This window comes from Ictalurus punctatus, chromosome 22 (assembly GCF_001660625.3).
Source record: "Ictalurus punctatus breed USDA103 chromosome 22, Coco_2.0, whole genome shotgun sequence".
Classification (NCBI taxonomy): Eukaryota; Metazoa; Chordata; class Actinopteri; order Siluriformes; family Ictaluridae; genus Ictalurus; species Ictalurus punctatus.
Window position 1 is genome coordinate 14977579 of NC_030437.2, and position 27729 is coordinate 15005307.

Consider the following 27729-nt stretch of genomic DNA (forward strand, 5'->3'; position numbering starts at 1 on the left):
TACTGCGACATGACAATATCTCTCATGACGAAAGCAGTTCATCAGATGATTTCTCTTAATATCCATGCTTTATAAGAAACAGATTTTTAAGAAGTGAATGGTCTATAATATCCTGAAATTGTGTGGTGCAGGTTATTTCTTGCTCAAGTAGGATCCACTGGTTACTAAACAAGGGTTCAGACTCTTTCCAGGCTGTACTGTAAATGTTGAATTCATTTTAGATTGATGAAGACATTTAGATTTCTTAGAAAGTGAAGAGGAGTTTGAAGTTTTGTGCTTAAAGAGCATCCAGAACTACCAAATACAGAGAATTTTTGTTCCCCTTCTTTAAACTGTACTTCTTGTCATTATAACTTTTGGAAATGCATTTCTCAGAGTATAGGCAACGCCTTTTCTTGCATGAAAACCACAGAACTTCCCTTTTCTAGTCAGCTGTAAAATAAAAGAAGAAAAATGCCCTTTTGAGTGCAGTATCCCCAACCCACATCCACTTTCTATTCCTTTTGGTAAAATTAAACTTTGTGTATCTTTTATATAGTACATGTAATCATGTCACCTTTATTTATTTATTTATTTATTTATTTATTTATTTATTTATTTATTTTTTACCTCAAAGTGCTCTTAATCTTACTTCAAAGTAAATAATGATGTCCTCAGACTATAATCTAGGAAGATGAGAGATGTTAAGTTTTAAGTCAACTGATTTGTTAATATACTGATATTATAACTGTATAATGGGTAAAAGCAAAGAGCTCTCCCAAGACCATCGCAACCTTATTGTTGTAAAACATATTGATGGAAACGGATACAGATCTATTTTAAAACTTCTGAATCCTCCAGTAAGCACCATTGGGGCCATTATCCACAAGTGGAAGCAACATCACTCCGCCATCAACCAGCCACGCACAGGAGCTCCTCGGAAGATTTCTGACCAGGGATTCAGAAGAATAGTCAGAAGAGTAGCCCAAGAGCCAAGGACCACTCGAAAAGAGCTCCAGAAACACTTGGAGGCAGCAGGTACCATCGTCATAGAGAAAACAATAGGCAATGCACTCCACTGCTCACACTCACCCTGCAAGACTACATTAGTAAAGAAAAGGCATGTCGAAGCTCGTTTAAAGTTTGCTACAACTCATTTGGACAAGCCTATGAAATACTGGGAGAGTGTAGTCTGTTAATAAAAAAAAAAGTTGCTTCCAACTTTGTTGCAACAGTTTAGGGAACACTCTTTCCTGTGCCAGAATGGCAATGCCCCTAGGCACAAAGTGTGGCCTATAAAGACACGGTTTGGCAAGGTTGTTTTGATATCTTGGTTGGAACCAGTCCCCAAATGTTCCCACAGTGATAGAAATATCTGATATGTTCTTTTACTTTATGGGGACATTTTGCTGCTCTTCACAAGGAAATCTGCTTTTTTAAAGACAAAAAACTACAGCTTTTATTTCAAAAACAAACAGAGCCAAAATGCTTTCTTTTGGTTACTGAGGTTAAGGTTAGCATTAGATTTAGATGTTGGCATAGCATTTAACAACATTGATAATTATGTTAATGTGTATGTGTGTGTGTGCCTCCACTGTTGGAAATTAGTTGATCTACCCACCCTGCAAAATCCATTTGTTATATTGATTTTATTAAGCTTTGAGTGTGAAAGGGGTTCTGATGCTTAAATGCGTGAATCAGAACTATAAAACACACTCAACATATTATGGCCTCCTTTTTTTTAGCTACTTTTTGTCACTATGGCTTTTGATATCTCCACATTGTATTAAGATTTGCAGAGGAAAACATACAAGATGTGATATATGTGATACCACACTGATATTTTAAATGGTTTCATTTGTATAAAAGCAGGTAATGGTGATTTGCCATTATCAGTGACAAACAAGTGTTTCTTCATTTCTTTGTTCCTTATTTTCAACCTTCCTTCTTTCTTTTCTTTCCCCATACCTCGGCTTTAAGGAAGTTGTTGCTGCCTTTGGGGCTGTGTTTTTTCTCTGCATGAGAAAATCATCATCATGTTGCCTGCCTGGTTTACCTCAGACATGCTTATCCAGAGTGTCTTACATTTTTATGTCATTTATACGGCTGAGTAGTTTAGGGTTAAGGGCCTTGCTTATGGATCCAGCACTGGCAGCTTGGCAGTGCTGGGATTTGAACTCAAAACCTTCCAAAAAATGGGCAATGTCTTAACCACCGAGCTACCACTGCCCAGATCTGATGTGAGTTTTGTCACTAGCTCTATTCTCTGGTCTATTCTCCCAAGGTAGATGAGGTTTGCGGATGTTGTCACATTGCTTAAATGCATCATATAATTTCCATATGAGACACCCATGAATGCTGCATGTCATCTCTCTGTGGAGAGTCCGGTGCCTGCTCTGTCAGGGTGTCCCACTGGAAACACATTGAATTGAATTGGGTCCTTCTATCTCAAGCAGATGGACAGGTGGATCACCCCCATCTGGGACTTACATAGAGGAATTACCCCATAAAGTTTGCAAGAACCCATTTACCCAGTTTGTACTGGGCAATTTCAAATACTAATTTCTAATACCTCCTATATGTACCTAAAGTTTTGTGACTGAACTCACTCTCATTTCCATCATGTAAATCACTCTGTAGATTTTAAAATTTAACATCGATACATTTATAAATGTTATAATGTTAAAATGGACGCATGAAGAACTGCAAAAGTGCTGGGCCTTTTACAACCGCAATGTCTGGAAATGCATTTTTTGACGCAATGAACGGTGTTTTTTTCTACACTGGACAGTACAGAGACCAACACTTCTGCTTACTTTATAAGCTAGAGTTTCCTCACTGCCCTACCACAGTATCTAACAATGCAGCAACTCAACTCATCAAACAGCTCTCTCATCACTCCTTCATTAACTGAAAGCCATATTGCCAGTAGTGTGCTGGCAGTTTGTTTCATCCTGGGAGTTCCTGGGAACATAGCAGTAATGGTACGTCTTGCTGGATGGCTGAAGGGAGGCAGCTTCACTCCGAGACTGATGCTAAGCCTGGCCATATCAGACCTGCTCACTCTGCTTTTTCTGCCGGTTTGGATTTGGTCTGTTCTGCATGGCTGGTTCTTTGGCTTGTTCCTGTGTAAGCTTCTGTCCTACTTGCTGTACTTCAGCCTCTACTGTAGCACACTATGTGTGATGTTGATGAGTGTACAGCGATACATGCAAGTGCTACATCCTCAGAAATGGAACAAGCTTGGCAGTAAAGGAAAGAAGATCCTCTTGAGTGGGATGTGGATGTTCAGTGGAGTATTATCATCCTATGCGCTTGTACAGCGCTCACTAAGCTTGGACGGGCAAGAACACCTTCAATGCCGTCTACACTATCATAATGATGTTGAAAGAGTGGCTACTTTAATCTGGGAGATTATGGTATTTGTGGTTTTGTTCTTCACACTGATTTACTTCTACTTTCAGCTTTACAGGGGAGTTAATAAGTCAGCTTTCTTTAGCAGTAACATAATGACAAAGCTGGTGACCAGAATTGTGGCATGTTTCTTTATTTTTTGGGTCCCGAATCAAATCTCTAACACTCTGCTCATCACTGCTGTGTTGCTTGAGAATGACAATCTGTTAAAATCTGCAGAAGCTGGGAGTAATATCACTGGAGCTATGACTTTCATTAATAGTTGTGTGAACCCCTTTCTGTACGCTTTCTCTGCTCGGGCTCTACGTCAGTACAATCCTGGAACAGAAACTACTTCATGATGTAGTGGTTTGAGAGAGTTTATGGATTTTCCCTGAAAGCCAGTGATTTGTTAAAGCTTATGCATATGGACCTAAACCCACTTCTACCTACTCCTACAATCTGTTTTTCATTGTCTTTTTTTGTATCTCTTAATCAAGTAATTTGTTTGCAGATTGAATGAAGGAAATTAAACGAAGGAACAAGTCATACTGCTACGTGACGATATCTCTCATGACGAAAGCAGTTCATCAGATGATTTCTCTTAATATCCATGCTTTATAAGGAACATATTTTTAAGAAGTGAATGGTCTATAATATCCAGAAATTGTGTGGTGCAGGTTATTTCTTGCTCAAGTAGGATCCACTGGTTACTAAACAAGGGTTCAGACTCTTTCCAGCCTGTACTGTAAATGTTGAATATATTTTAGATTGATGAAGACATTTAGATTTCTTAGAAAGTGAAGAGGAGTTTGAAGTTTTGTGCTTAAAGAGCATCCAGAACTACCAAATACATAGAATTTTTTTCTCCTTTTTTAAACTGTACTTCTTGTCATTATAACTTTTGGAAATGCATTTCTCAGAGTATAGGCAACGCCTTTTCTTGCATGAAAACCACAGAACATCGCTTTTCTAGTCGGCCGTAAAATAAAAGAAGAAAAATGCCCTTTTGAGTGCAGTATCCCCAACCCACATCCACTTTCTATTTCTTTTGGTAACATTGAACTGTTTTGTGTTTTTTTTAAACCTGGTTTTCACCTCAAAGTGGTCTTAATCTTACTTCAAAGTAAATAATGATGTCCTCAGACTATAATCTAGGAAGATAAGAGATGTTTAGTTTTAAGTCAACTGATTTGTTAATATACTGATATTATAAATGTATAATAAACGTGATTTGTATGAAAGTATGCAATGTTATTTGTGATACAATTGAGAAACAATGATAAACAAATCTACCTTATTTCTTTCCTTTATCATTTTGCCCTTACTTTGTTGCTTCTTCTGTTTATTCATATGTTCTTTGCTTAATCCCTTGTCCTTCTTTCCTTCATTCTTTGTTCCTTTCATCTTTCTCTTCTTCTGACCTTTTCCCTTTCTGTTTCTCTTCTTTTCATTTTTCTTCTATCTTCCTTGACCATCCTTCCTTCCTTCCATTCTATCTGTCTGACAGATAGTTAATTGATTCAGCTCCATCTCATTTTACATTCTCTGTATTGTTTCTCTAAAAGCTGATGATGTTCTCTGTCTCCTCCACTATCTACTACAGCTAGAAAAATAATGTCAGCTATAATTTCATCAGAGGTTTTCATCATGGACCTTAGGTTATTACCAGCTGAGCCTTTCACTCTTACATTACCTAAAGACTATGTTCAAGGCGGTGGCCACTGTGCCATGAGTGACAATGAGAAAGCGATGACATGTTTTGTTTTAAATTAAAATGATATTTATAGTATAAATTTATATTGTTGAGCTAGGGTACTGTTGTTGTTATTGATGGCTTATATACCTATAGGCTATATGTATTGTGACTGTACACTATAGAAGCAATAGATTGTGAAAGAGATTGAGGGATGAGATGTAGTTACTGTCACAGTAGTGAAGCTGAGACACGTTCACTGTGAAATATCTCAGATGAGAAGAAATATCGTCAATGAAACATCAAGTAAAATCACAGAATGACTTCCAGTTAAGAGGCAATAAGACCTTACAGTCCACACTGCTGCCATTGCTGGAAAATGTCCCACAGGCTGTCATAGCCTGAGGGAGAGTGAATAACTGATTCTCTTAGGTGAACACACTGAGGGCCTTTCTGATGGCCTGGAAATTTGTATTCTGTCCATGTTATCCTGCATACAGTACATATGCAGTCAAATACTTGAAAAATCTTGGTATTCTTCCATGTTTTCCCACTTAAATAGTTGGAGAGTATTCACATCTCCTCTGACAATATTCTGTCAAAATTATTCACACTAATAATTTTTAAAACATTTGTCAATCAACCACTGATCAGCTTTATCCTATGATGAAACATTTCTATCTTGATGAGAGTAGTCTCTACCACGATGAACCCCCACCCACCCACAGGGCACGAGGGCTCACTGATTGTTTTAAAAGGATGAAAATAATGCAAATCCTAAGCTATGTCCTTTCCATTCACCAGATTTCAAACCACTTGAACACCTATGGGAGATGTAGACTTGCTTATTAGGGCTGTAGGACTCAAGTCTGGTGTCTTGAGATGTTTTCTTTATTGACTTGGACTTGTCTCAGGCTTATTGGCATTTATACTTGGACATGTCTAGGACTTGGACATTTGTATCACTGAATATCGTCTTCATCTTGACCAGTAATTTGTAAAATGGATGCTTGTTTTGTATTTTATTTTTGCATGCCAAAGTCTGAAAAGCAATAATTCCTTCTTCTGGAACTCAGCCTAGTCATTGGAGCAGTGCACAAATTAAGGCAACTAGCTGAAATAAAGGTTTTGCCTCGAAAAGGATTTGGTGATATTTAGTCTTGACCGTGTCGCTCTATTATTTGGAATCAATGTTGACTGGTTAGCACGTTCGCCTCACACCTCCAGGGTCGGGGTTCTATTCCCACCGTGGCCCTGTGTGTGCGGAGTTTGCATGTTCTCCCCATGCTGCGGGGTTTCCTCCGGGTACTCCGGTTTCCTCCCCCAGTCCAAAGACATGCATGGTAGGCTGATTGGCATGTCCAAAGTGTCTGTAGTGTATGAATGGGTGTGTGTGTGTTTATGTGATTGTGCCCTGCGATGGACTGGCACCCTGTCCAGGGTGTACCCGCCTTGTGTCCCATGCTCCCTGGGATAGGCTCCAGGTTCCCCGTGACCCTGAAAAGGATAAGCGGTATAGAAGATGGATCGATGGATGGCTGACTGGCTGCTTTAAGACTCTTTTCTTGACTTGACCTCAGCTAGTCCAGGTCCAGGACTTTGGACTAGACAAGGGCATTCTTGACTACAGCCCTATTATCCATACACATATTCCTTCCTTTCTTCTTTCCTTCTCTCTTTTTTCTTTTCTTTCCATTCTTCATTAATTCCTTCTTTCCTATCTTCCTTCTGCCCTGACCTCCTTTCTTACTTTGTCCCTTCTTTCTCCTCCCTTCCATCCTTCCTACTCTTTAACCGTCTTCTTTCCTCCCTTCCAGTTTTTTTGGTTGCTTATTTGCTCACTCCTCCTGCCCAAGTACATGTATTTTTTTTTTAAACCAGATAATGATCAAACATCAAACTAAGGAAGAAATGTCTTTGCAAGTGCACATGTCCAAACCTACAGTAAGTATACAGAAGTGCTTTGAATGTTTGCAATGGAGAAGTGTCCCAGAACTCTTTGCAAACCTTAACTGACATCACAGGAAGAGGTGCTGTACTGTCACTGTCTTTAGAGGAACTGTGTGCTAAATATATTGTGAAATATAAGTGCATATCTTCAAAAAAAAAAAAAAAAAAAACATCACTCATTGTATAACACAGTGAAGTGGGGTTATACATGCAGTCACCGATGTGTTATTGGCTACAGTACATGCAGTGAGTATTCCTGTTCTACTAACAGATTACGAAAATGCCGTTATTTCATATTAAGATACTGTGTGTTGAGCACAGTATTATAACTACTGTTACAGCAATGCTCATGAATCTGTGAGAGCTCTTGTAGTAAAAAGCCGGAGCGTGCGCGCACGCACACACACTCTCGGGCGCGTGCGCGCACACAGAGCGCGTGATGCTGGCAGCGCGGTACTTGACTGTCGGAGCTCCAGGTTGCGCATCATTCCACTTATCTCTGGACACAGAGCCATGAAGCTCAGGTCAGAGTAAGGAACTAACCGGATATCTCACCAACCCAGTCTGAGAACTACAGGAGGCTGCGCCTTCGTCCTGAGAACCGTTCCCCTACATTTCCTGTGGTATCTAGACATTTCTCAGTCTTCTTGCACTGCGGACTAGTGGAATGAGCTGCTTTTGTCCCGGTGTTGTTTCCTGTGCAGTATGGGAACTGCCGTATCCAAAAGAAAGAATTTGAGGAACGATGCCATTTCTTCCGTCGCCGCAAAAGTTAGGTGAGTAAACGAGCCGTTGCGCACATCTCCAAGTCCGTCCTTAAACGGGTGCTGATGTGTTCGGGGGGTTTGTAAACCCCCCCCCCCCCCCCCCCCCCCACACACTCCTATATCTTCATGCGAACAGATTTCTTAGTGCAGCCTTTAAAAAAAAGAAAAAAAAATTCTATTGCATTTTTATTATAGGCACTATAATAAATAGTCGTGGTGTAATGATCTTGTCACTGCAAACATCACTGCATTTCATGACAGTTGTTCTTGCAGGTAGTTTGATTATTTTGGAGCCTTCCTAACTTTTAACAAAAAAGAAAAAAAAAGAGGAGGATTTAGAAAGATAAAAATCTCAAATGCACTGAGGTGATATAAAGGTGGTATAAAGGTCTGTGAACTAAACAGGTTTCTCAGTGCGTCAGTGTTTCTTTATTGTGATCTTTAACTTAATGTTGCGCCATATAATAATTCATTCCTTTCAACACATCTCTACAGAATAGGTAAATTGGATCCTAACTTAATTGCTGCAGAAGTTAAAAGCTGCATATTCCTCTGCAATATCTTGAATATTCTAGTCACATCTCAGCAGCTGTGCCAGCTTCTCGAGATCCTCAAGCTCCCCAAGCACTCATTCATTTATTTATTTATTTATTTATTTATTTATTTATTTATTTATTTAACAACACACTGCGTTTTAGTGCAGTTTTGGAGTCCTTACTTATTACTCATACAACCTATTGTATTTGTGTTATTTCCCTCAAATAATAAGGCTTTATGTAACATAATTCACTGATTTTTTTCCCACATTCTTGGCCACACATGCTTTTTCTTTTCTTTTTCTTTTACATTCCATGCAGTAGATGGATCTCTTGAAGTCTCTTCAACACCTTCTTCACAAGTTCACCTTTCTAATTCCTTGAATTATTCTGAAGTGTTCTTTCATTCTATCAGTTTCATGCAATTCACATCAGTGTAACAGGTGATCATTAGGGGAAAAAGAATGATTTATGTGAGCAAATCATGTCTGAGAAAGTAAAAGCACATGGGAAAAACGGATCATGTGAAGATAATCGTGTGAAAAGTCACACGTGGAAAAATCGAACTGCATCACTTACATTACATTAACATCTGAAAATGAATAAATGTGTAAAAAAAAACCAAACCCCAAAAAACAACAAATCTGTAAATAAAAACGCATACATTACCTTTGAAACTTCCACATTTGGAAAATTGACATCTGAAAAGAAATGAATTGTGTAAAAATTTTATAAAAAACAAAACAAAACTGGATGACTTGCATGTGAATCACGTGAAAATAAAGTAAGCATGTGAGAAATCACCTGAGAAAAACTAAACCACATGACCTACATGTGTAAAATCATGCTGTGATAATAAAGTAAAAAAAAAAAAGTGAAATAAAAACACATGCACTGCAATATTAAAAGTCCACCACATGTTATGTATCAAAAAATTCACGTGACTTTTCTGTAAGGGTACAAAACAGGAAAAGAAATTGATAAGGCTCCATGAATATGTATAAAAAGCAATTACACATTATTCTTCATATTTTAGAGATACTTTATTATTTTAACACATTTCTTTCCCTAAAGTAGTGCAATTCTTTCTGGGAAAAAGTTCTCCTTTAGTGAGAATAACAAAACCGAGTCTCCTCCTGTACTTCCTAACAAGACTGCAGAGGGATCTTGGGCCACTCTTACTTGCAGAACATGTCAAGCTCTTTTGCACCTTTTGCGCATGTGGACTACATTCTTTAATTTACACCACGGGCTTTTAATAGGGCTCAAATAAAGAGACAGAGATAGAAATTGCGAAACCATTCATTTGTATTCCTGTGTTAATCTTCATGAGGCTGTTATCTTGGTGAAGCTTTCTGACAAATATTCAAATGTTGCACTTTATTTATGAATTTATTTACTATGGGACTGATTTCGCTGAGTTATAATGGCTTTGGCTTTCCCATTATAATGGATGATTAAGGGATTGCACATGTATGTGTGTGACCTTATATTTAATCAACAGTACATTTTCTGGATACTGACTGCAATGAAACATTTCTTATAGATGGAAATTTGTATGCATTCTTTTAAATATTGCTTAGGGGTGTCTATACTTTCGCCACCCTTTGTTTCATGAGAAAAATGTATACAATAACCTTTGCTTTTTTTTCTTATTGACAGTAATTTGGGGTTTGACTGCACTTTTACTGACTCTAAAGTCTCTTGTTGCCAGTATTTTGTTTAATCCTCATACAAGCTGTATGTGTTAATAAGGTGTAGACAGGAATTATTCTGTTTTTGCCAACAGCTACGTTTCTCGAGATCTATTTTGTGGCCACAAAGTACTTAACTCATGGCAACTGTATTTTAAATTGAGTGAGACATCAAGTGAAATCAAGTGAATTAAACCAATGTAGCCACAGGAACTTAAGTGTGGAGATAATTAATATTATAATCTTGGATTGATGCATACAGACACATGAGACTCACTGGCATTTCAATATGAATATACCGTTATACTGGAATCATCATAAGAGCATTCTCAAAGCAATTCGATTTTCTTCACCAGTTCCCGCCAAATAATTCATCAGAGTATTTATTATGTCATTCCCACAATATATATAGTCTTGTGCTAATGTGGTCACAGCACAATAATTTGTGACTATGAGACATGTAGCCTGTGACCTACAAATATTAATTTGCGGTCTAAATATAGTAATTCATGACCACCTCTTATTAAAAAATACCCACCATGTCACCTCAGAGGCTCCAAAGTAAGCCCATTAGCCAACCACTTTTTGAAATTCGAATCCGTCCTGTGATTTTTGCCTGACCTGTGATCTTAGTGAACCAAGCTGACCTCACGGGTAATAAAGCTATTATCATAGCCACTTTTCTTTCAGTCTCCTCTCTTCCCGTTCTATAGAGTAAATTACCGCCTTACTTAATCCCGTTAAATGGCCATGGAGTCTCGTCTAACTAAAATAGACACCATAAAAGGATATAGGTGAACATAAACAAGTGACTGAGGCATTTAAAAATGTCTAATCTCACACAGACAGCAGGGGCTCATGCTCGGCTTACTCTTATGATAGAATTGGGAGTCAGATTATCTCGTTAATCCATCTTAATGCCATTTCCTCCCTTTCACAGGCTCTCTTTCCTCACAGTCTCTGTCTGTCTGTGAGAATCGCAGCTTAACTTCACTGGCACTGATGCCATCTTTGACTGAAGTCACGCGTCACTCATCTTCCCTCAGAAATCTCGATTCTGGCACAATGTGTATTGCAGCAAAGATTTTTTTTATCAGCTTCATTATTAAAATAGGCACAGATTAGGATTTTGGCAGAGGATGATTTCTTTGTATCAGACTAGCAGATCTCTAAAACATTTTCCCCTAAAATATAATGGATAGACATGCTTATAATAAACAAGCAAAGTTTAGAGAAAGAGATAAATGCAGTTTAAAACATGCCAAACATGGTGGTGGTAGTTTCACTGTTTATGCAGACTCATAGACTCATAGAGCAATACAATTTATCCTAAAAAGAGCATTTATTTGGAAAACTAGAAAGAACACATAGCAGGAATGGCCACTTCTGTTGTCCAGTTATGTGACAAATCATAGATGTGGCATTGAACAGTTTCTATCCTTTAGTACACGAGCAAGAACATTTTAATCATCACAAATATAAAATACAGAAAAAATTACAAATCCAATCTGTTATCAGCCAGTACCTTACTGGTGCATCCCTAGTTGCAAAGAATTTACCAGAACAAAACAAAACAACATCAACCCATAATACATTTGCAATACCATAGCCTACTAAGTAGATACCTAATTGTCTGCTGGTATAAATGGACCCTCTTTCTTCAGTAGTTCAGTTTTTGATATCTACAATGTCTTGCTGTTAAAAAGTTGCTACAAATAGCTTAAAGTAGATTTTTGACATTTCTGGAAGGAAGAACATCAGCACCATCAATGGTCCTAAGTAAAAATACACTGAATGGCATGAAGAATTGGCTGGGGCTGATTTCTTTATAGCCCAGACTGCAGAATCATGCGGCCTATCAGGAACAGCTGTGTCACGTGATTACACAGAGTGTAATTTATTTAAGCTTGTTTCACTGATACATCCATAACATGCCATCAGCAGTGATCAACAGTCACATCAAACTCCACTTTCCAGAACACACAGCGGCCTACAAACATGGCCGCCATGGACTAAAGTCCACCGGCACGCCTGAGTTCTAAACGTGCACACCTGTTACCAATCACTCACACACCCTATATAAACACGGACTCTCACAAAGACGAAATAATGCTCAGTGTACCTTTACCTGACTTACCAAGCCTCGCTATTCTGCTTTTTGATCTTGCCTTGTTGCTTAGCTCTTGGATTTTGGAAATGTCCGTGATGTACTGTTTGCTGATCGCCTGACTTTCTGCCTATCCCTGTTTATGGTTTTTGTTTTATGTGTTGGAACCGTTTGCCAGTGCCTTTTTAAAATAAAAATCTAACCTGCAATTGCATCTGTCTCCGACTCCGTTGCATGACACGTGTGAAATACAACAGCGGATGTAATGAACACGAACGAGTTCGACTACTTTCTCAATCCATGATTTTTCAAAATGCTCTTAGAGGAGAAACTAGAAGTAAATAGAGTATTCCTCAATCAAACACAAAAGAAAAAATGATATAGCTGTAGGATTGGTTTGGTTTAAATGAAAGAGCTTGCTGTTGGAAAGTGTCATTGCATGATTAAGGAGACTAAAAAATATCACTCGTGAATGGTGATGCCTGTTTGACCCTATACGACCCCATGCTATAAGTCCTAACTATAGTTACATAATTATATACAATGGTTTCAGAATAATAACAGCAAGTTCCTGATATGTAGTAGAATTCCCCCCCCATTAACCAACCATCACATCTATTACCATACATAATAATCCTGACAGAGGACACTGAGGTGCTAAAGAAGTGTTGCTTTTATTTATTACACATTCACTTGAAACTTCTATGTGCAATATTCCGGCTATCAATATGTCAGATAGCAGCTATTAGCTTATTCCCTTACTCATTTACTGAACCGTAGCTGCTTAGGTAATGAGAGCACATTGCTCTGCTGCTCATACATAGCACCGCTGTAATTCATTGACTTACACAATTACAGTAATTATAAGCTGGCAGTCTTTTATTCATCCTCTCGCTCTAATTCATTCTCTTGGCTGGGCGAGTGTTGTCAGAATCAGCTTCATCAGCAGCGTGACGTTAGCATATGACACCAATCAGTAGCATTTCTGTCTTCGTGTCATTCCCATGGGGAAAATCATGAAAAGAATAATATAATTTATTAGAGCATGTGGCAGGTAGCGAGACTGCATGGACTCTTTATTGTGTTTTCAGAACTAGGCCAACTGTATATTGAGAAAGGTAAGTCTATGATTAGGGTGCCACCTAGCCCTTGTACCACTTAAAAACTGATTTTAATAATAATAATAAAAAAACAACATAATAATTCAGTGCTAAATCTAAAAAAAAACTGTCGTGGAACTAATTGAGATAACCCATCTCAGGCAGCAATATCATTTGTTAACAGGGTTGATTTTTTAGCATAGAATTAGCAAAAAAACAAAATGTGGTTAACTAGCACCTATGCTAATGACATGAGGACATTAAGGACTTTCTGATGATTTACTTAATTTTGTAATTAATATTTTCAAATGAATAATATTTACTTTCAATATAGGATTCGGGTAAGTGGATTGTTTGGGTAACAGTCCTTATCACTGAAATATCATTGAAAAAAATATTATATGTGTGTATATATATATATATATATATATATATATATATATATATATATATATATATATATATAGAGAGAGAGAGAGAGAGAGAGAGAGAGAGAGAACTTGTTTCTCCATGATCTTTGGGGAAATTCAGACGATCCATCTTCATCTTGAACATGTGACTTATTCCAAATATGTTTTAGGGGTGTATGTGTTCAGGTGAGTGAATGCTGTGGAGCTAAAATGTACATTTTTATAACCTATAATGGATGACTCATGGGAAAGGATGTTTTAATCAATCAAGCAAGATTTTTAAAAGTATTTTATTGATTCTTTTTCAAGGTAAAATGTCATAAGCGTTTAGTGGGTCACTGTGTCAGGCAAAAACATGTTGTAGATATATTATATTTTATCGTATGTTTTTAACTTGTCCGCAGTTTGTTTAAAATGACTTTTTCTTTTACTTAGCATAAACATTTGTAAATGTAATATGAGTGGGACACAAATGGCATCCAGAAAACATTGTCCTTGTTAGTCTGGAGAGGTTTTTCCACCGATATTTCAAGCAAGGAACAGTAAACATCTCTCTAAATCATCTCTCTCAGCTGCTGATGTAATGTAGTGGAAATAGTGCATTATTGTTACATTGTGTAACAGATTTGAACTGGATCCTACACCTCTGATCTGTGGGAACATGGCTTCTCTATCGGCTTTCTGAAAAGCAGTTTGTTTTGTCTATGGAGTTCCTGGATGGAAAGCATTAGAGATGATTCACTGGTTAGTGTTGTAATTGCTCGACCTTAGGTAATGCATCAAAATGTGATGATTATTATTTTGGCAAAATGCCGTATCAGTGAACAAGGAGAACATTTCTTTTAGGGGATTCGCAAATTCGATTACTTTACTGGACATGAGAGCTTGCCCTCAGAGAGCTCCTTTAACATGAAACCAGATGATATAGAGGTATGAATATGAATTCTTCATGCTATCATTGAAGTGATGAGATATAATTGGTTGGCTTTTAGTAGGACATACTGTAAACATTAGCCTGTAACAAGGAACAAGCATGCTACTCCACTAGACACTAGACAAAGAGGAAAACATCAGTGTGACTGTTTTATATGTTATATTTATACCCACTAATGACTTCCATTTGGTTTTATAGTAAAAAAAACTAATTGGTGAGTTTGCATGGATAATTTATACACTGTAAAAATTCACTGTTTCCTGAATTTCACTCAAGTGCTTAAATAATGTGTGTGCACTCATTTGAATCATTAGATAGCAATAGTGAGAATGTAGGACAGCTGAGATGAGTCAAAGTGATGCATTTTAAATTAAATAACAGTAAACAGAAAAATTGGCTTTTATGGGGCTGTTGCTGAATTTCAGTTTGTAGAGCTGTTCTGTCATAAGACATTTTAATAACTCCACTTCTCGGTTTTTCATTTTTTGCACAATACTGCAAAACAGCAGCAGCTTTTTTTTGTATCTGACAAAAACACCAAGATCACATTTGATTTGTTCCTGAAATTATTTGGTTGTCAAAATTGATTATTTATTTAGATTTTTGCTTTATGATAGATAAGTTACACATGTTGTGATGCGTATGATATATGGTTGAATAGTTTCTGAGGGTGATAATCAGTATCATGTAAATGTATTGGTACAAGTAGCACATTTGCAAGCTGTATCTTTTGTTTAGGTCATATGACCCCCTCCATTAGGGGTGTAACACAGTGCCACTATATGTATCTGTACCTGCTTAGTGCTCCAAAAATCCCTATCTGTATCTGTATTCGAACTTACACTCATAGTCAGATTTAAACCTGTAATTGGCCACCACTGTCAGCATGTGTGTGTGAATTTTTCCTGAACATTTCCCCGACTTCAGCTACATCCCTTCAGTTGTTATTTTAATCTGTGTGCGATTTAGCTCTCAAAATTTAAATAAAAAAGTAGCAAACGCTGCAACCCTGATCAGGCAGTTAGATGACTGAATGAACACTGTAAATGCATATTGCAGTTCTTTCTTTGTCCTGCAGGCTTTGACCTCTCGCTCACGCCCGTGTATTATTAATCTTAATGCTAAAAGTATCATTCTAAATGTGGCCAAAGACATGGTGCCAAGCTGATGTTGAAATAATATTGGGGGAATGTATCTCTCTAAAAAACTAGATGTACAGTAATTATTCTAATTAAAGGATGATGCTGATAGTGCTTGCTTAGCTTAGATAAAGCTTGTAATTACTGGTGTCTCATTGCCATTGTGTTAGGCACAAGGTCAGGATTTTATGTCATTGTGACGGGGCAGTTACTCCCTCTTAATGCTATGGTGTTCGTCTATATCTGTACATCCTGCCTTATGTACGAGTGTTAAATGCAAAAGGACTCAATTATTGGTTTTTAGAGAAAGCTATGTTTATATAGATGACAGAACCCACTTCTTGCCACTTCTTTTAACTAAACTTTGTGTTTGGACACAGCTTTAGCTCCGCCCCCGATCATCAGTTTCACTCATGTGTAGTTGACTTTGCCTGTGTTTTGTTTTTAGAGTCCTTTTGCAAAGATCTTGCATGTGTTTCGATATAATAACCTTTCATGCTTTCATGTCTCTAGTCCATTCTTCTGTTTTTTCCCCGAGGCCCTAATATTTACGGTCCAAACCGTTATAAACTTTTATACGACAGCACTGTTGAAGTGAACACTGTTGAAGGCATTCATTATTTTTGTGTAACAGCAGCTCTGACAGTAGTTCCCGCGGTAAGGCTCAGGTTTATATTAATGCAGTCTTTCTAATAAGTTATCGTTTCTATAGTTACTACACACACAGGGACATAAATGGTGGACAATTTACATAAATGGATTTAAAACGTGTGTAATGGTTGACAAGGTGAGGTTTTCGGAGAGGAGATGTTTATTTGTAACAGTCAGTGGTGGTACACTTTGTGCTTTTTTAACTGAAAAAGACAGACTGGTGAAGGAACAACTGTTTATAACTGCCATAACGTAAGTGATAACAGGAGCTAACTTGTTTCATGGACGTTCTACACCATTAACTATATACTATTAAGGATAAATGGATAAAACATGGACACATGGTCTATCCATCTATCTATCCATCCATCCATTTTCCATGCCGCTTATCCTACACAGGATTGTGGGGGAGCTTGGAGCTAACCCCAGGGAATTTGGGTCACGAGGCAGGGGACATTCTGGATGGGGTGCCAACCCATCACAGGGCAAAATCACACACACATTCACACACTACAGACAATTTGGAAATCCCTATCAGCCTACAACATATGTTTTTGGACTGGGGGAGGAAACCGCACTACCCAGATGAAACACCCGAATGGGGAGAACATGGAAACTCTACACACACACACACACACACACACACACACACAGGGTGGAGGCGGGACTTGACACATTGTTCTGTAGTTAATTGAAAATTGTAATTGTTGGCAAATTGCTATGGTATAAGAGGAAGAAAACATTGCTGTTATTCAAAGATAATACTATTTGGAGTGGTAATGTTAACTCTGCTTTGCATTGTTTATTATTTTCCTATAACAGCATGTCCTGCTATGTTTTTTTCCTTATTACTTGAGGCATTTCCAGTTGTTTTGAGGTCACTGTTAACCTTGATAGCCTTTGTATAACACCAGCCTGCCATTATTAACCGTGGTTTTCAGAAATGCCTTGCTCAGCAATTGCATTCAATAGCCTTTGTCTCCCAAATGCTTATCATTAAATGAGGTCATTAAAAAAAGAAAAGAAAAATATTTGGTCATTTGGAACTGTTTTAAAATATGATTTTGTATTGTAAATGCCAGGACTGTTATTTTTTCTTTCTTTTCTTTTCTCTTTAAGAGAATCAGGACAGCATGAGAAACTCTGTCTACCTCATTAAATTTTTATTTATTTATTTACTGCAATAGAGTATGAGAAATGTGGATACTATCCAGCATGACTCAGCAACCAGGTCTCAGTATTATCTTACAGATATTACTGTGTCACAAATGCAATATACTATGATGAGAGAGTGTGGGAGAGAAATGGAGAGGGAACAGAAAGAGAGAACTAGAGCGAGCGAGAGAGAGAGAGCGAAAGTGAGAGAGAGAGAATGAGAGAGAAATAGTGAAGTGGGAGGCTATAAGAACGGCAGATCAAGAGATCGAAGCGGCCAAATTGGTGTTTACCAGTTCACCTGGCCCTGGTGCTCAATTACGCTGGATAGGAGACTGAGAGTGGTATAAGTGTGTGAGGAGGTGGAGAAGAGAAGAAAACGAGGTCAGGTCATGTGTTCAGTGTACAGCAAATGAACAAACTGATTTTAAGAGAATTAACTCAACACTAGCCTGCCACCGAGGCAAGAACTACAAGACAAAATCTGTCTCTGCATCCGTGCACAATATTTGTGCAGTCTGTGTTTGTGTGATTTAACCATGTCCATATCTGGCTCTTGGACATTTTTGCAGTTGCTTTTTTTTTTTTTATCACTCAGGCAAAGCTCTTCAGCCAAGAGCGTACATCAGTCACAGAATTCACCCTCTCTCTTCCTATCTTACTCACGTTAGCTCTTTCTGGATCCTTCTCTGGGTCACATCTCCATCTTTACTTACTCTCTCCTAAACTTGTTTTTTAAATTCAGTTAATCCTTCTTTCGTTACCTTTCTGCATCTATCCCATGACTGCACACATGATGCAAGATGCTCCCAGAAGCACAAATCAGCCTTCTACAAACGAGGGCATAAGATGAAGAGAGGGAGACTTAGCAAAGCTTATTACAGTGTGTGTGTGTGTGTGTGTGTGTGTGTGTGTGTGTGTGTGTCTGTGTGTGTGAAAATGCAGGAGAATGCATTCTGCATTTTCACATTATGTTTTATTCATGTTTTAATTCGTCCTGCCTGAGCAGCTTTCTGTTTTTGTCTACACAAAATCCAGGATCCTTTCGAGGTCCACTATTAATGCAAGGCAATTGCTTTTGTTCTGTTATTATGCAGCGAGCGTGAGTTTAGGACAATGCCACGGTATGACAGGACCAGCCAATAGAATAATAGCCTTTGAAAGGGTTGAGTTTATTGTTTAAAGGTCTAGTCAGCGATTTCTACAAGTTTGTTGAAGCTTCTCAAAATCCAATCAGATTCCGTTTGTTTTTTGTGTTCCCTCTGAAGCCACCACCGAAAACACACCAGAAATATACCAAGTCCCTCCAGGAGTTCGCGATTTTGCGATCGCAGAAAGGAACTCTGCAATATTCGAAGGAGCTTGCAATTTTCCAAAATTACCACAGATTTTCTGCAGATTTGGACCGAGACGTGTCATGTGACATCATCGCAACGTGCATTCAGTCAAAGCCCTCTTCCATTCACGTGCGTCGAACATGAGTACAGCTAAAAGGTCTCATTTACCAACAAACATCACTGCAAAAGGCCATGCAAAACAATTTCCTGCGATTGTAATTGCGGCAATTCATGTAGTTTTCTGCAAAAAAAGCACAACATTTTGAAAAAACACGCAACAAAATCAAGCAGTTTTGTCTGCAACAATCACAAAAAACTTAGCAAAATCCTGTAAGGACTGATTTATATCAATATATATCAGTTATATCATTGGTAGTCATCTAGTATTGTATTCTGAAAAGATTTAACCCATTTATGCTTTTGGTTGTATGTGTTTCAAGTCCGATTGAAATATATCTGATATCTGTATTTATCTGTATTAATATTACATACTAATATGCAAATGAACTCATTGCATTCAAACACTAACTTCCAGTGTTGCTCCTTGTTTTTAGATGTTTTATGACTAATATTTTTGCTGCACCAAAAATGTTTTACTTTAATGCAGTTTTTATTATAGCTAATATTTTAAAAGGTTGCAAATGCCAGCTTTGGTAGGTGCGTCACCTGTTCAATTAGTTTGAAATGAATCTCGGATGCATTTTCACTTTAATGGTTATGTGGATAATCTCCATCTGTCTGTACCAGGGTCATTTCTGCCTTGTGTGTAATCTTGCAAGGAAAATTAAGGCCCTGCCAGCTCGTCAATTGACTGAAGGGGCGTTTATTTTCTGCATACAGTGCACACAAGTGTACACAGTTTTCTGTGTAGGCTTTTTCACTTTGAGCTGCACTACTCTCTATACAAAGAGTTATTGGATGTTATTTGAGCAATTGGACGTATAAGTTCTGGAATCGACAGGAACAATGCAACAGCATCTACACATAAAGCCAGAGAGGGCTGAAAAGGGGTTACATTCCTTCGTTGCTATTATAAATAGATAGAGAACCAAACTCTAAGAAAGTTTGTAGATGAATATAAATTTGTGCCATTTGCTTGGGTCTCATTTTAGATGAATACACTTATTGCTCAGCTTATTTATAGCTGTTATAACGCAAGTGAGAACAGGAAATAACTTGTCTCATAGATGTTCCACAACACTGAATGTAACTATAAATGGATAAAATGTTTGATGCGTCCTTTTTTAATGAATTTAAAAAATTGTAATTGTGGTAGAAAAGGAATAAGATACTTCGGAACATGTGGTTATAGGAAAACATTCAACATCAGGGGTAGTAATAGTATACAGTACCGATATCACCTCACACCATTGTAGATTATTTTCCTATAATAGCATGCACTGTCTTTGCATAAAACTGAAGGAAAAAAAACCCCTAATTTGTCCTACTGGTGTGATTTGTAAAGACAATTTTACCTGAAAATCATGTATCGCACATTTAACCTGTCTAATCAAACCTAAAATCAAAGCATTTTATGATGGATAAGAAATGTGGTGCATATTCAGTTCATGTACTGTATGTATGGCTGTAAAAATGTTAGTACCATCGTTAACTCACTTCTAAGTCACTTATCGTTTTTTTTAAGAGTAGAAATTGCTCCGATGATTCACCCGACTAAAAACTTTTTGTCAGGTAGTGGACATGACTGGGCTTGCTTTTCTGTTACACACAGCTTCACTCACGATTTATTCACACATACTTTTTTAAGTGACAGTTTTACAGTGTGTAGTGAGGGAAGGAAGGATGGAGGGAGGGAGAGCGAGCGAGTGAGTGAGTGAGTGCTGCATGCACGTGCAGGCTGGCATTTAATTATTGAGTGTGTAGTTGCAGGCAAGCGTCACTACACCAACACTTCCATCTCCCTGTGTCCCCAGATAATGCCTAGATTGCACAATCTGCCTTGAGCCGGTCGCTTGTAGGGTTTGAGTGATAGTGTGTATGTGTGTGTGTGTATGTGTGTTTGAATAGTCAAAATGGAAACCATAAGGAAGGTCAGAACTGAGTCTTTGCACATCTGTAAATGTGTGCATGTGTAAGCGTGTGCAGGAGTATGTTTGTGTGTGTATGTGTGTGTGTGAGTACATGGAGCTGTGCCTACAGGAAAAGCATGTGTGTGTGGGAAGGTATTAGCATTAGCGCTGGATGGACTGTGAGAGAGAAGCTGAGAGGGACAGATTGTACCAAAGCAGTGCATGAAAGCGATTAGAGCGGTTCTGAGACGTTCAAGACAATTGGACAGGAACATTAGATGAATATATATAAAGCTTCTGAAGGACGGTTATAAAAAAGAATTAATAAACGACGAGTTCTACGTACACTTCAGTGAACGTGGATTTCTCCAGTGGTTAGACTAGGTCACTGGGATGAACGCTGCAAATGCACGTGGGAGTGAGCAGATAAAATATTGTTTTTCAGATAAGATATGGTTCAGCAGGTTTGTTAGGGTGTGCAGTGGGTTTTCGAGCAAGAGCAGCATATAAACACACACACACCAAGAGATTTGGGTTATATTGCTTGTGCCTGTCCTCCATCATAACATAACATACATCATGGCATGGCAACGCACAGCACATTAATCACTAATATTGGCCGCAGCTCCTCCTATAGCGTGAATATAAATACAAACATGATATCTCTTTGTAGTTCCTGTTCAGTGAGAGGACAATGAAACTCTAATGAAATGCAAGGACACGCTAATGAACCTTGCAGGATGTCTTTCAGAAAATTAGCTCTCGTGCCTGAATTTCTTTAAAAATGCTTCTCTCTCAGATCTGGATCATCCTGGTCCATTAATTCCACATACAATCAATTTTTTTTATTTTTATTTATTTATTTATTTATTTTTTTAGGCATTTGTCAAACAGTCAGCACACCATGTGTCATGGCTCTGGATTCAATCCCCTGCTTTACAACGCATTGCATTAACCTGTTATCACTGACACTGGAGACTCCTTCCAGAAATGCTAAATATGCTAAACATGTTTTTCCATTAAACAACACAAACAAAATTCATTTATTATTTGGTTTAATTTATAATTTTTAGTTTATAATGCCCTAATACTGTATGGCATATTTGTTGCACAACTCTTTTTATAGAGCCAATACAGTATTAGAACAAGTACATTATTATTATTATTATTATTATTATTATTATTATTATTATTATTATTATAGATCAGTGATTTGGATTACAGCCAGAATAACAGTCAGAGCTGCTGTGATAGAAAGTTAATCAACACCTGCTTCTGAGAATTAACCAGCGCTGTGGTATAATACCTTATAATGCCTTCACATAAGTCTGTATAACTGCTCATAATATTTATAAAGCATGAATATATGACTTCATGGTGTCAATATAAACAATAATATCTCTTTGTAGGAACATTGTAAACACTAACATGCTCTAACACCGGCTCTGATGCAGTACTGTATGTGTAGTGTCAGTTATAATGCATTATAGCACATAACACTCTTGGCACTTCGTAAGACTATGGGACAGACTTTTATGACAACTGATGCAAGCTTACATACAATTCGTAAGACTGTTTGTATCAACTGTGATAGCTCTGACATAACACATGGGTTAAGTGACAGTTTTTTGACATCAAGGCGCACCGTGACACTTTCAGCACAGATTTTAATGTTGGTTATCATGGAGGCTGTGTTGTGTAACTTTATGTAAACTATGCTTAAATGTTCTTAAGTGTGAAAGGGTCATGTGGTGTAATCAATACATGAGCTCAGATGTAAATGGTTGATGTTGCTTACAGTAATGTTGTGGCCAGTTAATATGATCTGGACAGTTAATATGATGATGTCATCAGTTTGATAATGTTGTCATGTGTTTGTCTCTCTCCAGAGCAGCTCGAGCATTTGGAGAGTACCTGTCGCAAAGCAACCCCGAGAACCGCAACGGATCAGGTCAGACCACACACACACACACACGCACACGCACGCACACGCACACTCTCCACTCATATTTTCTCTAGATTTCTCTCTGCTCTAATCCTTCTTCTTGACAGTTTCAGCCATCCTTTTTCTCGGGACTTATTAATGATTTCTCAAAGGCTTTTACCCTTAATATTAGCTACACATTTGACCGCTAGATTTTAATGCCCTCCTCAACCTTTTTCATTTTAGCTTCCACTCTTTCTTGTGCCGGCCTTCATTTTCTCTTTCATTACGAAAGAGCTTTATTTGCTCCCATGGTCTGGGTCAACTGCTGCCAAGACTCTTTTTTGACAGAAGATGACTTGTTCCCTCTGTTTTTTTTCCTTCTCTCTGTATTTCTCTCTCTCCTTTTTTTGTCTCTTCTGTATTCAGATCACCTGCTGTCTGACACCTTTGTTGGCCAAGACTCTGAATCTCCAAGCATTAGCTGCCTGCACAATAATAACCATCTGCAGCCGTACTCCAGAACATCTCCCATAGCCAAGCAGACGCAAGATCAGCCAGATCCGGGCCTTGCGCCAGTTCCTGTGTCCACCAGTGCCAAGCGTCGTCTCTCGGTGGAGCGCAGCCTCTCATCTGAGGATCAGCCGCAATCCCAGCAGCCCCAACAGAGTTCAGTGAAGCCAGCACGTGTCTATACCATCAGCACGGAAGTTGGCATGCTGGGGGCCAGGAGTAGTGAGGAGAGCCTGGAGCTTGAGGTCCTAAAGGGCCCCCAGGCTCGAACCAACCAACAGAGAACAAGCCATCGCAGTGGTCATGGCCACCACCATCACGCTCCATCTTCTCAGCCACTACAGAGCTCGGGAAGCGCACATAACATCCGGGATTGGGGTTCGAGACGGAGTGGCTCGAAGGAGGACTGCCCACGGCCTCCGTGTCACAGCCAGCGCTCGCTTGACCTCGATACGGTGCCAAGAGACAGCTCCAAGCAGCGCAAGAAACTGGAAAGGATGTACAGTGAGGATAGGGTGTCCACAGAGGACCGTGGTGAGGAGAAGAGAGTGAAGGACATGGAAACTTGTCCTTCTTCTTTCTCAGTGGGCCTCATTTATCAAACTTTTAGTAGAGTGAAACTACACAAGCTCAAAAATTCCTGCAAGATTTACAAAACCTTCAGTAACGCCAGTTTTTTTCATATTCATGTGCATACGTTGATAAATCACAAAAAAGCAGAGCTGACAGAGAGCTGACAACAACAAAATGATGACTAAATGCAGAAACAGCACCTCCTAAGCACAACATGCTTCCAGTACTGCAGCTCAGCCAATGCAGAGTCTTGGTGTACTTCCTTTCAAGACAGTAATATGTTTGACAACGTTAGTTAGACTTTGTGTGTACAATTGAGATAAATAAGCTTCAAACTCATGCTAATTATATGATTTCAGGACAATCATTCCAGGTTCACGGAAGGGAAACTCCATCCATCCATCCTGGCAAATGTGCTAACCACTAAGCCATCATGCCCCTGGAATCTCTTTGTATATACATTTACACAAACTCACAAATTCTTGTATCATACAAGGTTTTTCTCAATAAATCGGATTTCTTGTGTAAACTCTCCTGCAAGCAATTTCCGAATCTATTCATTCATATCCAGTTTGATAAATAAGGCCCAAACCCTGGATGATAATCATTTACTGTCCAATTGTCTAAATGGTTTCCTCTACCCAGTGGTTGGTCTTATCTGATTCCTTTTGTGTCATTTTTATCTTTTAGAAGAGCACACCAACAACTGGTTACCCAAAGAGAACATGTTTAGCTTCCAGACTGCCACCACCACCATGCAAGCGTGAGTATATGATGCTCACGGTGCTAAATCCTGACTCCCTGTCCTGCAGATCCAACAACTCCCCAATCACCAACGTCCGGTCTCACCATCATGCAGGAGTAGAATCCGCTCAGGAATTCCTGAGGCCATTCCTCTCTCTCTCTCTTTCTGTCTGTCTTTGTCTCTATGGTTCACAGTAGAGATGGGTTATTCTCAGCCCTCTGAATCTCTCTAGGTCTGACTGCTTAATTATCACCTGCCCGCTGTATGCCTTAATGACAGACCCCACATACTGAGCCTCCTGCTGAGCCACTGTCTTTCTCTCTCTGTCTGATACTCCAGCCTCTTCACACTCTCTCTCACTCTCTACATTTGGGTTGTCTGTCTCTGCATCTTGCCATACTCACGTGTTCCATCCGTCTGCTGAATATCCACAAGGAGACATTCTTAGAGCTGTCTACCTTTGTCCTTGTCATTTCATTAAAAATGTCAAATCCTTGTTATTTCACATAAAAAGTATCAGCCTTGATTTTGCATGCAGCAGGACTCATTTGTTTTAGAAATATTTATCCCTTGACTGGCCTGGTGCCAAAAAATGTACACCCTTCATCTAATCTCATCCGATTAATCTGCGGTTATGAATAATCATGGCTGTTGCACTTGACTTCTCTTTCTTCTTTCTCTCCCGTTTTTTCCCTGATCCTTCTCCTGGACAGAATATCGTGAGTAACTGTTTTTATAGTAACAGTCTGAAATGAAAGTGCATCCCCAGCCACTGTCCTTCTGTGCTGATGTCCTCCATGTCTCCTGATGTCTGCTCCCCCTCCCTTGTCCATCACCGAGTGTTTGAAGTTATACTGACACATTAACGTGATATGCACACCTGCTCTCAGCGTAATCAACCCACTTAATTAATGTTGCTAATTAATAAAGATAAATTATGAAGGGAAGTAAATAGTAGACATATTACATGCCTTGATGCAGAAATAGGATCTTCAGTGGTGGATTTTTAAAAATTCGATTGGCATGTTGTACTATTTTGTTTCGTCTGTGATGCTAACAGTATTCAAACTGCAATAAAATCACTATGACTAGGTTTTCAAATATAACTGTGTATGTACAAAGTGTTTTATACTAAACATGTCAGGTTTTTAATATTGTATGAGAAGCTACAGTGGTGAATATAAGTATTGGCTGCAGTATGAAGGTGATCTGAGTTGTGTTCAGTAACCCTTATATTTACATCTATCGCATCCAGACAGCAGAACTCTGTACTTAACTCTATATTTCTGTCTCTCTCACTCATGGACATGCAGCACAGGCTGTTATTAAGTTCATGACTTGAGGGCACAAATTTGATTTTGCCGTGGACTGTCAGTGATAAGGGCTGTCATCCTGTCAAAGACAATGATTCAGAGTGTGTGTGTGTGTGTACCCTTGCACTCACATGAGATGAGGCTAGTAGTCCAAAACCAACTGCACCTCCCTGTCGGTGTGTTTGTCCGAGTTCTGCTACTCCTGTATGATGGACGGAGAGAGCCAAAATGTCTGTCACGAATCTGTCACTAGTTCCCTTGATGTAGCCTTCAATAAACACATAAATAGATAAAGCCAATTATTTATATATTCATTTATTTATGTAAGAATTTATATAAGGATTTATATATTCTATAAATTATTAAATAAATGTTTAAGTAAATTATTAAATGAAGTCTTTATGTATATATATATATATATATATATATATATATATATATATATATATATATATATATATATATATATATATATATATTTGTTGGAACATATATTAACATGTAATTTATTTATTTATTTTTGGCATTCGCTGTTCCCCATACTTCTGACCTGGTATCGTGGGTGTGTGTGAGTGTGTGGGTGGGTGTGTGGGTGTGTGGTTTGATACCTCTTGTGGTTCTAACACTATGTGGTCTCTTGGTTTTTCCCCTCGACTAATCCTTCACTGCCCGCTTTGTACACACACACACACACACACACACACACACACACACTCTAACATTGTGACCGGTCCTGGCAGGGCTTTCCGCGGCTTTGCTGACAGAAAGAGGAGGAAAAGAGAGCAGGAGGCCACCGCACTGATGGAGAGGTACTGTTCATTAACTGTGCTGTGCACCTCCTTCACACACACACACACACACACACACACACACACACACACACACACACACACACACACACACACACACACATTGTCAGTGTAATGCAGAAATGTTATACCTTTAATAGTGTCAAAAATTGAAGTGTTTAATTTTTCCCTGTGCGCACCAAGACATTTAAAAGCTGTGAAAGCGACATATTTGCCAGACTTTAACAGGGCAGTAGTAGGACAAGGGATTTCGTGAAAATGAAATGAAAGTTTTTTAATGTATTTTGAGGGAGAGGTTGAAAAGAGAGTCTTGGCTTGTATTCAAGACATCAAAATTGCTATGGACTAAAAGTGGACATATATTTATGGAACAAAATCAAAGCTGACCAATAACAATGTCTTAAATTGAAGTCATTTCCAAACTAGCATAATAGTAGGTGAATAGGGGTTCTGGGAAGGGCCCGGCGGGTCTGCGGGGGGTGGGTTTGGGGGGGGGACATGCTGCAGCCCCCCTAGATGTGGAGTGAGTCATCTCTTATATAATGATTATATATAACATGATTACTTTTTTTTGTACTCAGTGGCAAAGTGGCAATGGAAAAAAAACCCCCAACGACACATTTTGTACTCAGACTTGTTAAGACATTGGACCAAGTTTCCCATGTAGGTCAGAAGGCATTTTTTTTCACAAGTTGCAATGAAGTGGAACAAGGCATGATTGACGCTAGAAAAAATACCAAGGCAGCAATATAGCAGCAAAGAAGAAATAAAGATGAGCAAAATGTTTCTAGCCTGTCTATCCCAGTGCACCACTTTAGTTGTGTAATTCTAAGTCATTTAACGTTATTCGAAATATCGAGAACAAAAGGGTGTTATGTAACTTCCCCGTCTAACAGAACGATTGGCCCCAGCATGCCACCCCGGGGTCCAGAACCGTCACTGAATAGATGTCCAAGGACACTGTTGTTTTTCAG

At 38.6% G+C, this 27729-nt stretch overlaps 2 protein-coding genes across 2 annotated transcripts in view; both read left to right on the forward strand.

Moving 5' to 3' along the window:
* The first annotated feature begins 2721 nt into the window (after positions 1-2721).
* LOC108255375 (leukotriene B4 receptor 1) lies at positions 2722-4616 on the forward strand. Its single transcript, XM_017451310.3, has one exon. It carries the CDS (start codon positions 2841-2843, stop codon positions 3732-3734), a length of 894 nt encoding a protein of 297 aa, XP_017306799.1. The 5' UTR covers positions 2722-2840; the 3' UTR covers positions 3735-4616.
* Positions 4617-6728: 2112 nt separating this feature from the next.
* Positions 6729-27729, forward strand: part of nsmfb (NMDA receptor synaptonuclear signaling and neuronal migration factor b) — a 49937-nt gene continuing 28936 nt past the window's right edge. Inside the window, exons 1-5 of the mRNA XM_017451272.3 lie at positions 6729-7794; positions 22768-22829; positions 23232-23849; positions 24579-24651; positions 26687-26755. Of these exons, the coding sequence (XP_017306761.1) occupies positions 7724-7794; positions 22768-22829; positions 23232-23849; positions 24579-24651; positions 26687-26755 (893 nt within the window). The 5' untranslated portion in view covers positions 6729-7723. The remainder of the gene's footprint in view (positions 7795-22767; positions 22830-23231; positions 23850-24578; positions 24652-26686; positions 26756-27729) is intronic.